The sequence below is a fragment of the Acinonyx jubatus genome, chromosome F2 (genome assembly GCF_027475565.1).
Source record: "Acinonyx jubatus isolate Ajub_Pintada_27869175 chromosome F2, VMU_Ajub_asm_v1.0, whole genome shotgun sequence".
NCBI classification, from domain to species: Eukaryota; Metazoa; Chordata; class Mammalia; order Carnivora; family Felidae; genus Acinonyx; species Acinonyx jubatus.
Window position 1 is genome coordinate 26,182,051 of NC_069394.1, and position 14,616 is coordinate 26,196,666.

Below are 14,616 nucleotides of genomic sequence, written 5' to 3' on the forward strand. Positions count from 1 at the left end.
GTTTGTTTCTTTTTGAGAGAGAGACAGAGTGTGAGTGGGGAAGGAGCAGAGAGAGAACGAGACACAGAATCTGAAGCAGGTTCCAGGCTCTGAGCTGTCAGCACAGAGCCCCACTTGGGGCTCAAAGTCATGAACCACGAGATCATGACCTGAGCTGAAGTCGGACATTTACCAACTGAGCCACCCAGGGACCCCAAAAGCATTTAGATTTTAGATTGGATGATATTTTTTAGAAGATATATCTCTTTAGGTATCAAATAATTTATAAGTCAATTATAATGTCAATTTTATAATTTCAATTATAAAATTATATATATATAATGCCTATTGTAAAAATTTAAATATATAATGCCAATTATGTGTGTGTGTTATGTGTGTGGGATGTGTGTGTGTATGTATCCAATTAAGTATAAAAAATTGGGAATATAAAAAGGTACAGACAACAAAATAAATGGCATATATATTTTGCTGATATGAAAATAGAGAGTTTAGACCTGTTCATTACTATATCCCCAGTGTCTAGAATACTAATTAATAAATATTGCTTAAGGAATGATTAAAATAAAGTTTTAGCATGCTACAGTATATGTGTGTGTGTGTGTGTGTGTGTGTGTGTGTGTGTGTGTGTGTATGAAGAGAAAGAGAGAGAGGTAGAGATACACACACTTTATATATTTTATATATAATATATACTCTTCCTTGACATTAAGTTAGAATAAGGTTCCATACCATAGCATGTTTTCAAAAATTTGATATTAAAAAAATTTTTTTACATTTATTTATTTTTGAGAGAGAAAGTGAGACAGAGCATAAGTGGGGGGTGGGGGCAGAGAGAGAAAGAGACACAGAATCTGAAGCAGGCTCCAGGCTCTGAGCAAGCATTCAGCACGGAGCTTGATGTGGGGCTCGAACCCACAATTCGTGAGATCATGTATCCAACTGAGCCACCTAGACGCCCCACAAAAATTTGAAATTTAAAATAGCTTCATGGCACACAGCATAGTCTAATTTGTGTGGTTATTTTCTCTTCATAGAGTTTAGGTTTTTGTCTTTCTTTTTTTTTTTTTTCAAAATATGAAATTTATTGTCAAATTGGTTTCCATACAATACTCAGTGCTCATCCCAAAAGGTGCCCTCCTCAATACGCATCACCCACCCTTCCCTCCCTCCCACCCCCCAAAAACCCTCAGGTTGTTCTCAGTTTTTAAGAATCTCTTATGCTTTGACTCCCTCCCTCTCTAACTTTTTTTTTTTTCCTTCCCCTCCCCCATGGGTTTCTGTTAAGTTTATCAGGATCCACATAAGAGTGAAACCATATGGTATCTGTCTTTCTCTGTATGGCTTATTTCACTTAGCCTCACACTCTCCAGTTCCCTCCACGTTGCTACAAAAAGCCATATTTCATTCTTTCTCATTGCCACGTAGTATTCCACTGTGTATATAAACCACAATTTCTTTATCCATTCATCAGTTGATGGACACTTAGGCTCTTTCCATAATTTGGCTATTGTTGAGAGTGCTGCTATGAACATTTTGGGTACAAGTGCCCCTATGCATCAGGACTCCTGTATCCCTTGGGTAGATTCCTAGCAGTGCTATTGCTGGGTCATAGGGTAGGTCTATTTTTAATTTTCTGAGGAACCTCCACACTGCTTTCCAGAGTGGCTGCACCAATTTGCATTCCCACCAACAGTGCAAGAGGGTTCCCGTTTCTCCACATCCTCTCCAGCATCTATAGTCTCCTGATTTGTTCATTTTGGCCACTCTGACTGGCGTGAGGTGATATCTGAGTGTGGTTTGATTTGTATTTCCCTGATGAGGAGTGATGTTGAGCATCTTTTCATGTGCCTGTTGGCCATCTGGATGTCTTCTTTAGAGAAGTGTCTATTCATGTTTTCTGCCCATTTCTTCACTGGGTTATTTGTTTTTCGGGTGTGGAGTTTGGTGAGCTCTTTATAGATTTTGGATACTAGCCCTTTGTCCAATATGTCATTTGCAAATATCTTTTCCCATTCCGTTGGTTGCCTTTTAGTTTTGTTGTTTCCTTTGCTGTGCAGAAGCTTTTTATCTTCATAAGGTCCTAGTAATTCATTTTTGCTTTTAATTCCCTTGCCTTTGGGGATGTGTCAAGTAAGAAACTGCTACGGCTGAGGTCAGAGAGGTCTTTTCCTGCTTTCTCCTCTAGGGTTTTGATGGTTTCCTGTCTCACATTCAGGTCCTTTATCCATTTTGAGTTTATTTTTGTTAATGGTGTGAGAAAGTGGTCTAGTTTCAACCTTCTGCATGTTGCTGTCCAGTTATCCCAGCACCATTTGTTAAAAGAGACTGTCTTCTTTCCATTGGATGTTCTTTCCTGCTTTGTCAAAGATGAGTTGGCCATACGTTTGTGGGTCTAGTTCTGGGATTTCTATTCTATTCCATTGGTCTTTGTGTCTGTTTTTGTGCCAATACCATGCTGTCTTGATGATTACAGCTTTGTAGTAGAGGCTAAAGTCTGGGATTGTGATGCCTCCTGCTTTGGTCTACTTCAAAATTACTTTGGCTATTTGGGGCCTTTTGTGGTTCCATATGAATTTTAGGATTGCTTGTTCTAGTTTCGAGAAGAATGCTGGTACAATTTTGATTGGGATTGCATTGAATGTGTAGATAGCTTTGGGTCGTATTGACATTTTGACAATATTTATTCTTCTAATCCATGAGCAGGGAATGTCTTTCCATTTCTTTATATCTTCTTCAATTACCTTCATAAGATTTCTATAGTTTTCAGCATACAGATCTTTTACATCTTTGGTTAGATTTATTCCTAGGTATTTTATGCTTCTTGGTGCAATTGTGAATGGGATCAGTTTCTTTATTTGTCTTTCGGTTGCTTCATTGTTAGTGTATAAGAATGCAACTGATTTCTGTACATTGATTTTGTATCCTGCAACTTTGCTGAACTCATGTATCAGTTCTAGCAGACTTGGTGGAGTCTATCGGATTTTCCATGTATAGTATCATGTCATCTGCAAAAAGCGAAAGCTTGACTTCATCTTGCCAATTTTGAAGCCTTTGATTTCCTTTTGTTGTCTGATTGCTGATGTTAGAACTTCCAACACTATGTTAAACAACAGCGGTGAGAGTGGACATCCCTGTCGTGTTCCTGATCTCAGGGAAAAAGCTCTCAGTTTTTCCCCGTTGAGGATGATGTTAGCTGTGGGCTTTTCATAAATGGCTTTTATGATCTTTAAGTATGTTCCTTCTATCCCGACTTTCTCAAGGGTTTTTATTAAGAAAGGGTGCTGGATTTTGTCAAAGGCCTTTTCTGCATCGATTGACAGGATCATATGGTTTTATCTTTTCTTTTATAAATGTGATACATCACGTTGATTGATTTGCAAATGTTGAACCAGCCCTGCAGCCCAGGAATGAATCCCACTTGATCATGGTGAATAATTCTTTTTATATGCCGTTGAATTCGATTTGCTAGTATCTTATTGAGAATTTTTGCATCCCTATTCATCAGGGATATTGGCCTGTAGTTCTCTTTTTTTACTGGGTCTCTGTCTGGTTTAGGAATCAAAGTAATACTGGCTTCATAGAATGAGTCTGGAAGTTTTCCTTCCCTTTCTATTTCTTGGAATGGCTTGAGAAGGATAGGTATTATCTCTGCTTTAAATGTCTGGTAGAACTCCCCTGGGAAGCTGTCTGGTCCTGGACTCTTATTTGTTGGGAGATTTTTGATGACTGGTTCAATTTCTTCGCTGGTTAAGGGTCTGTTCAAGCTTTCTATTTCCTCCTGATTGAGTTTTGGAAGAGTGTGGGTGTTTAGGAATTTGTCCATTTCTTCCAGGTTGTCCAATTTGTTGGCGTATAATTTTTCATAGTATTCCTTGATAATTGCTTGTATCTCTGAGGGATTGGTTGTAATAATTCCATTTTCATTCATGATTTTATCTATTTGGGTCATCTCCCTTTTCTTTTTGAGAAGCCTGGCTAGAGGTTTGTCAATTTTGTTTATTTTTTCAGAAAACCAACTCTTGGTTTCGTTGATCTGCTCTACAGTTTTTTTAGATTCTATATTGTCTATTCCTGCTCTGATCTTTATCATTTCTCTTTTTCTGTTGGGTTTAGGTTGCCTTTTCTGTTCTGCTTCTATTTCCTTTAGGTGTGTTGTTAGATTTTGTATTTGGGATTTTTCTTGTTTCTTGAGATAGTCCTGGATTGCGATGTATATTCCTCTCAGGACTGCCTTCGCTGCATCCCAAAGCGTTTGGATTGTTGTATTTTCATTTTTGTTTGTTTCCATATATTTTTTAATTTCTTCTCTAATTGCCTGGTTGACCCACTCATTCTTTAGTAGGGTGTTCTTTAACCTCCATGCTTTGGGGTTTTTCCAGACTTTTTCCTGTGGTTGATTTCAAGCTTCATAGTATTGTGGTCTGAAAGTATGCATGGTATGATTTCAATTCTTGTATACTTATGAAGGGCTGTTTTGTGACCCAGTATATGATCTATCTTGGAGAATGTTCCATGTGCACTCAAGAAGAAAGTATATTCTGTTGCTTTGGGATGCAGAGTTCTAAATATATCTGTCAGGTCCATCTGATCCAATGTATCATTCAGGGCCCTTGTTTCTTTATTGACCGTGTGTCTAGATGATCTATCCATTTCTGTAAGTGGAGTGTTAAAATCCCCTGCAATTACCACATTCTTATCCATAAGGTTGCTTATGTTTATGAGTAATTGTTTTATATATTTGGGGGCTCCCGTATTCGGTGCATAGACATTTATAACTGTTAGCTCTTCCTGATGGATAGACCCTGTAATTATTATATAAGGCCCTTCTTCATCTCTTGTTACAGCCTTTAATTTAAAGTCTAGTTTGTCTGATATAAGTATGGCTACTCCAGCTTTCTTTTGGCTTCTAGTAGCATGACAAATAGTTCTCCATTCCCTCTCTCTCAATCTAAAGGTGTCCTCAGGTCTAAAATGAGTCTCTTGTAGACAGCAAATAGATGGGTCTTGTCTTGTTTTTTTATCCATTCTGATACCCTATGTCTTTTGGTTGGCGCATTTAGTCCATTTACATTCAGTGTTATTATAGAAAGATACGGGTTTAGAGTCATTGTGATGTCTATATGTTTTATGCTTGTAGCGATGTCTCTGGTACTTTGTCTCACAGGATCCCCCTTAGGATCTCTTATAGGGCTGGTTTAATGGTGACGAATTCCTTCAGTTTTTGTTTGTTTGGGAAGACCTTTATCTCTCCTTCTATTCCAAATGACAGACTTGCTGGATAAAGGATTCTCGGCTGCATATTTTTTCTGTTTAACACATTGAATATCTCCTGCCAATCCTTTCTGGCCTGCCAAGTTTCAAAAGAGAGATCAGTCAGGAGTCTTATAGGTCTCCCTTTATATGTTAGGGCACGTTTATCCCTTGCTGCTTTCAGAATTTTCTCTTTATCCTTGTATTTTGCCAGTTTCACTATGATATGTCGTGCCGAAGATCGATTCAAGTTGCGTCTGAAGTGAGTTCTCTGTGCCCCTTGGATTTCAATGTCTTTTCCTTCCCCAGTTCAGGGAAGTTCTCAGCTATTATTTCTTCAAGTATACCTTCAGCACCTTTCCCTCTCTCTTCCTCTGCTGGGATACCAATTATGTGTATATTATTTCTTTTTAGTGTATCACTTAGTTCTCTAATTTTCCCCTCATACTCCTGGATTTTTTTATCTCTCTTTTTCTCAGCTTCCTCTTTTTCCATAATTTTATCTTCTAGTTCACCAATTCTCTCTCTGCCTCTTCAATCCGAGCTGTGGTCGTTTCCATTTTATTTTGCATCTTGTTTAAAGCGTTTTTCAGCTCCTCCTGACTATTCCTTATTCCCTTGATCTCTGTAGCAAGAGATTCTCTGCTGTCCTCTATACTGTTTTCAAGCCCAGCAATTAATTTTATGACTATTATTCTAAATTCACTTCTGTTATATTATTTAAATCCTTTTTGATCAGTTCATTAGCTGTTGTTATTTCCTGGAGATTCTTCTGAGGGGAATTCTTCCACTTGGTCATTTTGGATAGTCCCTGGAGTGGTGAGGACCTGCAGGGCACTTCCCCTGTGCTGTGGTGTATAACTGGTGTTGGTGGGCGGGGCCACAGTCCGACCTGATGTCTGCCCCCAGCCCACTGCTGGGGCCACAGTCAGACTGGTGTGTGCCTTCTCTTCCCCTCTCCTAGGGGTGGGATTCACTGTGGGGTGGCGTGGCTCATCTGGGCTACTTGCACACTGCCAGGTTTGTGGTGCTGGGGATCTGGCGTATTAGCTGGGGTGGGTAGGCAAGGTGCACGAGGGGAGCAGGAGGGGCAGGATTAGCTCACTTCTCTTTAGGTGATCCACTTCAGGAGGGGCCCTGTGGCAGCGGGAGGGAGTCAGACCTGCTGCGGGAGGGTTGGCTCCGCAGAAGCACAGCGTTGGGTGTTTGCGCAGAGCAAGCAAGTTCCCTGGCAGGAACTGGTTCCCTTTGGGATTTTGGCTGGGGGGTGGGCGAGGGAGATGGAGCCGGCGAGCACCTTTGTTCCCCGCCAACCTGAGCTCTATCCTCCAGGGGCTCAGCAACTCTCCCTCCCTTTGTCCTCCAGCCTTCCCGCTTTCCTAGCAGAGCTGTTAACTTATGACCTCCCAGATGTTAAGTCCTGCTTGCTGTGGGAACACACTCCGTCCGGCCCCTCCGCTTTTGCCAGACAGACTCGGGGGCTCTGCCTGGCCAGCAGGCTGCCCCTCCGCCCCGGCTCCCTCCCGACAGTCCGTGCAGCGCGCACTGGCGCACTGCCTCGCCGCCCTTCCTACCCTCTTCCGTGGGCCTCTAGTCTGCGCTTGGCTCCGGAGACTCCATTCTGCTAGTCTTCTGGCGGTTTTCTGGGTTATTTAGGCAGGTGTAGGTGGAATCTAAGTGATCAGCAGGACGCACAGTGAGCCCAGCGTCCTCCTATGCCGCCATCTTCCCAGTTCTCCAGGTTTTTGTCTTTCAATATACATTTGTAAGTCTTTTAGCATTCCTTCGTGCATTCTCTAATTGTTTACTTAGAATTTTACCTAAGTAGATTATTTATGTCATTGCATGTAACTATTTAAAGCTTGGATAATTTATGCCACATTGCTTTCAGAAGTTTGCATCAATTTAAATACCATCTCAGTATTATATGACAATTTTTATCCTTCTGTATTATTAGCACCAATTATTACTCTTACCAATTTACTAATTTTTTAGGTGAAGTATTGCGTTTTGATTAAATCTACATTTTAATTGTATACTGTTATCAAGAGAAGTATTAGATGGAAGTGATAACTTAATAAAATTTAACTAGGGAGTTTAAATTTCACCAAATAGGAAAAAATTGATATGAAATTGTACGGAATACTTACTAGATGTTGATGCCCATATATCAATATTCACATTTCAGTTAAGATACAATAGCTATGTATGCTCAGCGTATTATTATTTGAGCTTCTGTTTGCTCACCTAGTAAATGGGACAATAAGGTCCACATCATATGGCTATTGTAAGAATTAATTGAAAGAACGAATGTGTTTAAAGTATTTAGCACTGAACCCAGAACACACAGGCATTCAGAGCGGTAGCTATTATCATGAAAAGTAGCCAGTAACTGAAGTGTCCAATAATGGGGAAGAAATTTTAAAAACAGGAAGTGAGCATTATAATGGAATATTTAATGACATGACCAAAGTTTACAATATATAGTTAAATGTAAAAAGGCTTAAAGCAATTCACTGTAGGAACCTATTTTCATTGTATATACACACACATGTATAAACAAACATACATATATATTTTTCTGCAGAAGAAAAAATATAAAGATAAATAGGTTATCTAGGGGTAGTAAAGTTAGAGAGCACTTTTATTTCCTTTTCTACTCACTTGTTTGTATCCTATAGATTTTAGACAATAAGCTTGTACTGTATTTGATAGACAAAGTATTTAAAGTGACATCATGGCCACATCATAAGGATAAACAGAAGGCAGGAGGCTGATTCAGATAATGTCCTACAGCTCCAGTCATCATGTAATAAGGTTACAGCCTTGTGAACTGGAAAATAAACAATCTGCCAGATATTCTGGTGGATGGAAGGAAAAATCACTTGAGATTTTTAGGGGATAGAGGCAAATCAGAAAGAAGAATCAAAGATGTTCTTATCTGAGAGGACTATGGTAGTGTTCATCTTGGAGGCTATAGTTGTGTCTTCAACTAAAAGAGTGAAATGGGGCCCAGTAGAGTCTACTGCAGAGTCACTAGCAGGACACAAAGAATTGTCATTAGAGACGTACATGTGTGGAGATTGCAGAGACACTGAATGAGTACGCATGAATGTGGAGCTGAAGGAAGATGCATTTTTTGGATTCTTCTTCATGTCTTTCATGACGTGTCATTCTTTCTTTCTCCTTCGTGAGTTATTTGCTCTTCATTTCCTTTCCTTCTTTTCTCCTCTGATTTTGGGATTTAAACTCTAGAGAGGTTAGTAACACAGAGGTTGGGATTTTCACGTCATATCTAAAGAGATAGAAAGTAGCAGAATCGAAGGGGCAATGAGCAGCTGAAAGATGAGATGTTGAAGGTAATAAAGCAAGAGAGCATCCTTGTACTCTTTTACCCAAAGCTCACAATAAAGCAACACAAACCTACAATGCACTCTTGCCAAAACTAATACATACATATATATATATATATATATATATATATATATATATATATATATATATATGTTTGCTTCTTTTTTAAACGTTTATTTATTTATTTTTGAGAGAGCATGAACGGGGGGGGACAGAGAGAGGGGGAGACAGAGACTCCCAAGGAGGCTCCCGGCCATCAGTGCAGAGCCTGACTGACACAGGGCTTGAACTCATGAACCGTGAGGTCATGAGCTGAGCTGAAATCAAGAGTCAGATGCTTATTGACTGAGCATCCCAGGTGCCCCTTAAAAATATATTGGAATGGCAAAAATATTTTCTCTACCACTCATTAATCATCAGACTGTGATAAATATATATGAACAGTCACACTTTAGAAAAAGGAATTTTGGAACATTAATTGTCTCTATATGTTGGAAAATTGCTCTGGTTTAAGGATGGATTAGTGGAGATTTCAGAAAGATAAGAAAGTGTGCAAGTGTCTCTTTAGATCTCAAAGGTAATCACAGTTTAAAAGAAAGGTTTATATGAAGATTGCTATATATTATATATTATATATTATACATATGACTCCCTGGTAAAATCTATTTGATATAGTTCATTCAGTTCACATAAAGATAGCTGTCAAAGGGTTACTGATATACAAAACACGAGTCAAATTTTTACTGAATTTGCTTTTATGATACATAATCTGAAGTTTGAGTATCTTTTGTTTCCTAACAATAAATAAATGAATGAAATCGCAGGTAAGTGTTCTATACAGGTAACTTTAAAACTTGGTGCACAGTCATGAAATTTGATTTTTCATTTCACAATTAGCAAATGTATTTTAGTCCTTATATGATCAAATAATAAAAATGTACTTTTAGAGGAAAGAATTAGCTTCTAAAATGCAATGACTCTTTCAATACATGTTAAATAGTTCTATCTAATCACGAACTTGGGTAAGTATCTGTTCTTGTATCTTTTCCTTATTAATAGCAAATCAATATAATAGGGGTCTGAAACAAGCATGTTTATAAACTATGCCTAAATTCTCAAACCTTGTGCATCTTTTAACTTATTTTGTACTTCCTATTCTTCGTCTAATTCTTTTATGATAAAAGGCGGCCATATCTCAGGTGTGATATTTGAATCCCTTACATATTAACAATAGAAACCATTATTTTTCTTAAAATTCCTTAACCTTCTCACAAAAAGAAGAAGGAGGGAAGGTTGGCAAAATGGTTCCCTCTCTAACACAGTACTTAGAATGGATGTTGTCGGCTAAATTATATCATCGTTGCAATGAATGAATACATCCCTAGAAGTACTTACTGATAAGAAATAAACTGCCTCTGTGGAAAAGGACATATTCTCCTTGTTTGATTGTATTCACTGCACATGAGCTACTTCTTGCTGTGCAATAATTGATTTAGCTTGCATTTATTGCTGAGGAAGAAAGTATGATGTCTTTTAAAGCTATTTTAGAAAATGCATTGTCAATTGATTATATTTGATTACTAGTATGTGGTGTGAATGAGAGTTGACAATATTAACATTTATATCAAACAGTTTTAACTCAGACTTGATTAAGACTTGAAATGATTTCAACTTGTTTTTAATGCCATAAAGTATTCTGCCGTTTTGGCTGACACGGGACCTCTCGTTTTGTAGCTCAGTGTGGAGGTGCCATGTCAGATTTCAGCGGTGTGATCCTCAGCCCTGGGTTTCCTGGAAACTATCCCAGCAGTTTAGATTGCACGTGGACAATAAAGCTGCCCGTAGGTTTTGGTATGTATATTAAAAGCATATGAAAGAGTTTTCCGTATCATTAATGCATCCCTAGAAAGAAATATCAATGTGTAGTAAACACTCACAAATTATAGTTGACTTTGGCAGTTATATCAGTTAAGCAGTAAGATTTGGATTGCTTGAACCTTTCACTTGAAATACTAGGATAATTGAAAGCATATGGGCATTTTCTAATTTTATAGTTACATGATAGACAGATAGATAACTTTATGATACTTTCCAGTTGATTTGTATGGATTTAGCCTGATTTAGATGTGTGTGGCAATAATAAATTCAATGTGAGTTTTTATGTATAATTATTTTGTAACTCTCTTCTTGTCGTTGGAACCGAGTAGTATATAGATAAATTATTTTCTAGTAATTTATTGAATTTGTCTATTTTTTTTTTTTTGAGAGAGAGAGAGCAAGCAGGAAAGGGGCAGAGGGGAGAGAGAGAGAGAGAGGGCAAGAGTCTTAAGCAGGCTCCACACCTGGCACGGAGCCTGATGTGGGGCTCAATCTCATGACCATGAAATTATGACCTGAGCTGAAATCAAGAGTCAGATCCTTAACCGACTGAGCCACCCAGGCATCCCTGAATTTATATAATATTCATTGCAAATAAGTAAGGTTTTACATTTGAAAATAGTACAAAATTTCTAATTTGGGGTTTATAACCCAGGTAGTTGTATACTACATTGTATAGCATTTCATAGATTCTTTCTCACACTTCTATCACCAAAATATTCTCATGTAGCTCCATATCACATGGGTCTGTAAATGCTAAGTAGAAGTGATAGATGGATGATAGACTTGTTTATTAAATCACAGAAGAGGAGGATGGGTAGACTCCCTGTGAAGCACCCACAAACTTTGTGGATTTCGAGCAATTAAGAAATTCTGTACTATCTCACTTATTGCGGACTGAATTTAGTACCTCATTGCCCAAAGACATCTATGGTCTCAGAATAAAAATTTGTATTTAAATATTTTACATAACTAAATATTTTACATAAATCCACAGAAAACTCGTTTTGACAATTCCTTACTGAATACGTATTATAATCCAAGTACAATGCTAAGCTGGGAATAAAATGCATAGTGAAATAGACTTTGTACCTTTCCCCAGATAAGTTACAGTCATAATAAGGAGACAGATAGACAAATATGTTATTACAATAAACTATAATAAAGAACATAGGATTGTAATTATTGCAGATATCCAGCTTCATCCAGGAAATGCAGAAAAGTCTTGTTAGAAGAATGATTCCTAAATTGTGACTTTATAGATAAGAATCAGCCCAACAAACAGGGTCAGTCTATGGGGGATAGAAATTCTAGGTAAACAGAGTGACATGGAAAGATGCAGATGAAAAACTAAAGAAATTCCACAATAAAAAAAATTCTCTCTTAAAAATAAAAGATTATTCTGGCTACAACATGGGAACTCACTCTGAAGTTATAGGCAAATTCTGTGTCCATTCATTGAACGACAATAACAATGCTAATGAATAATAAGTTTGAACCTGTATGGTTATTTTTATGTGTCTTTTACCAGTCACTTAAGAGGACTCATCCAAGTTGCTTATGGAGCTAAATGAATTATTTTAAAATAAATTATTAAGCATATTTTATTAGAGTCATCATATCAACTTACCTTTTGTTAATACTTCCTTGATTTTATTTTTATTTTTATTTTTTTTAACGTTTATTTATTTTTGAGACAGGGAGAGACAGAGCATGAACGGGGGAGGGTCAGAGAGAGAGGGAGACACAGAATCCGAAACAGGCTCCAGGCTCTGAGCTGTCAGCACAGAGCCCCACGCGGAGCTCGAACTCACGGACCGCGAGATCATGACCTGAGCCGAAGTCAGACGCTTAACCGACTGGGCCACCCAGGCGCCCCAATACTTCCTTGATTTTAAAAACCAAGTTCATTAAAATTAAAAGTAATACACATCTCTATTTTAGAAATGAAAACATTAGAGACTTTCTGATTTGATTACGTTTAAATAATGCCACCATTTTCTTTGAGTTTTGGTTAAATCAAAAATTAGTTCTAATGTATTTCAAAAAGGTACTTTGTAATTTTTGAAAAGAAAATTGAATATATTTTAAAATTAAAGGAGCAGTTTTTTACATCCCTAAAACACTTGTTGACAAAATAATTTTTGAAAAGGAGGCTCAGGGGAAGTGTTTAGAAAAAATATGCAATTCTTGGAACCTCACGTATTAAGGTAGTATGTTCAAATTTCCAAGAATTTGTATAATTGTATAGAAACTTGTTTAAAAATTTAAAGCCTATTGTGAATGTTTCCCAAATGTACTTGCCTATAAAACTTTTTCCCCATGTGACAATATCTTTTGGTGGCACTCTTTTTCCAGGAACAAAACGTGACGTTAGGTGAGAACTCCAGTGTAATCATTCAGAGCAAGAGTCCAAGAGCCAGGGGGTCTGGGTTTGAATTTCAGCACTTTTAGGTCACTGTGTAATTTAGCATATTGGTTAGCTTCTCTGTGCCTCAGTTTCCTCATTCTCATGAGTACCTGTGAACATTAAATAAATTAGCACTTAAAGAAATAAAATAAATACATAAACACTTAAAAGAGTGTCTAGCAAACACTCGATAATTGTCAGATTTTATTACTAACAAGGTGGAGAATGATAGTTGTAGTAAAAATACCCTCTAATTCACTAAAATTGAGTATTAATTGAATTAGGCGAACATACCTTAGTGAGGCTTTTCTTTTTTCCATCTCAGAGACCTTTCACTATCTCACATTTGTATGTTTATAAAGATAGTGAGACTACATTGCAATATGACAGCATATAACAATGATCACTAGATTTTATTGAGACTAGTATATAAAAATCAGAATTATATTCTGATAAAATAGTAAAGAGCATGTACATAAATACATGCCTCAAAATGATATGTTGAGTAAGGTAATGTATCTCCTGTAGATGAATGACTAAATTCCAATGCAATTGTGGAGTTTGATTATGTTAATAAATAAAAACTGCAATCATACTTTGGCTTCAAATTGGACTATTACAAAATGCATATTTACTGAATGACTTTTTACTTTTAAAAATTGCTTGATACAATTTTAAGTGGCATTAAAGAGTAAGAAAGCCATTTTTTTTATTGGTTTTTGCTATGGCAACATTATAGTAAAGTGAAAGAGATATTCCCATGTGACAAGTAGTGGGCATTTGAGAGCAGTATTCTGTTACTTTGAACTATGGCAAAGCTAATTGCCCTAGCAAACAGCAAACCCATGGCCCAGATCTTGAGAGTATGGCTCTTAACCTGAAAGGAAACATATAACTACAGTATTTGAGTGTGCTTTGTGCATATGTGTGTGTGTGCACGTATTTAATCGGATAAAGCAATGAAGTACTGTTATTTGTTTTTCTTTTTTAGGTGTACATCTACAGTTTGTAAATTTCTCTACAGAAACCATACATGATTATTTGGAAGTAAGAAGTGGATCATCAGAAACTAGTACTGTTATTGGCCGACTGAGTGGTCCTCAAATACCATCTTCCCTATTTAGTACGACTCATGAGACCAGTTTATATTTTCACAGTGACTATTCACAAAACAAACAAGGGTTCCACATTGTATACCAAGGTGAGAATAATAGCAAAAAGTAAAAGCTTATTTAGCTCCAAACTGACTATTAGCAATCTAACTATTTTCTATATTCTGTTTTAGAAAGAGAAAGGAACCTACACTAAGTCAAGCCTCAATTAGGCAGATGTTTTTAATATTGTAATTTTTGGGCAACTGTATAGGGGAGATGATGTCTGTCTGAGCCCTTGGAAAATTCTAAGCACGAAAACAGGATTCAATTGCTCTTAATATACAATTAAAATAAGCAAGCCGAGGCAAGGCAGTTAAGCAAGGCAAGCTGGATATCAAAGACGTAACTTTGCTCATATATTAAAATAAGCATATTGAAAGATATTTTGTAGTACTCATGCAATCTTTGTAAAATTATTTTCTTTCTACTTCATCATGATAGAATATGGCATTCCTTCATTCCATTCCATTTCCATGAGTGTATAAAATAAATACTTTGACAATCATATTATTTTAGTCCTATTTCTATTATAAAATTGCTGCATAACCCTTGGCAAGATTATTACCCCTT

At 37.1% G+C, this 14,616-nt stretch overlaps 1 protein-coding gene across 6 annotated transcripts in view; it reads left to right on the forward strand.

Annotated features, from left to right (window-relative positions):
- CSMD3 (CUB and Sushi multiple domains 3) overlaps positions 1 to 14,616 on the forward strand; it is a 1,242,277-nt gene that overhangs the window by 1,109,499 nt on the left and 118,162 nt on the right. For all 6 annotated transcript variants that reach the window (XM_027064013.2, XM_027064014.2, XM_027064015.2 and 3 more), the window contains 2 exons: positions 10,339 to 10,455; positions 13,884 to 14,093. In XM_027064013.2, coding sequence (XP_026919814.1) covers positions 10,339 to 10,455; positions 13,884 to 14,093 — 327 coding nt within the window. The remainder of the gene's footprint in view (positions 1 to 10,338; positions 10,456 to 13,883; positions 14,094 to 14,616) is intronic.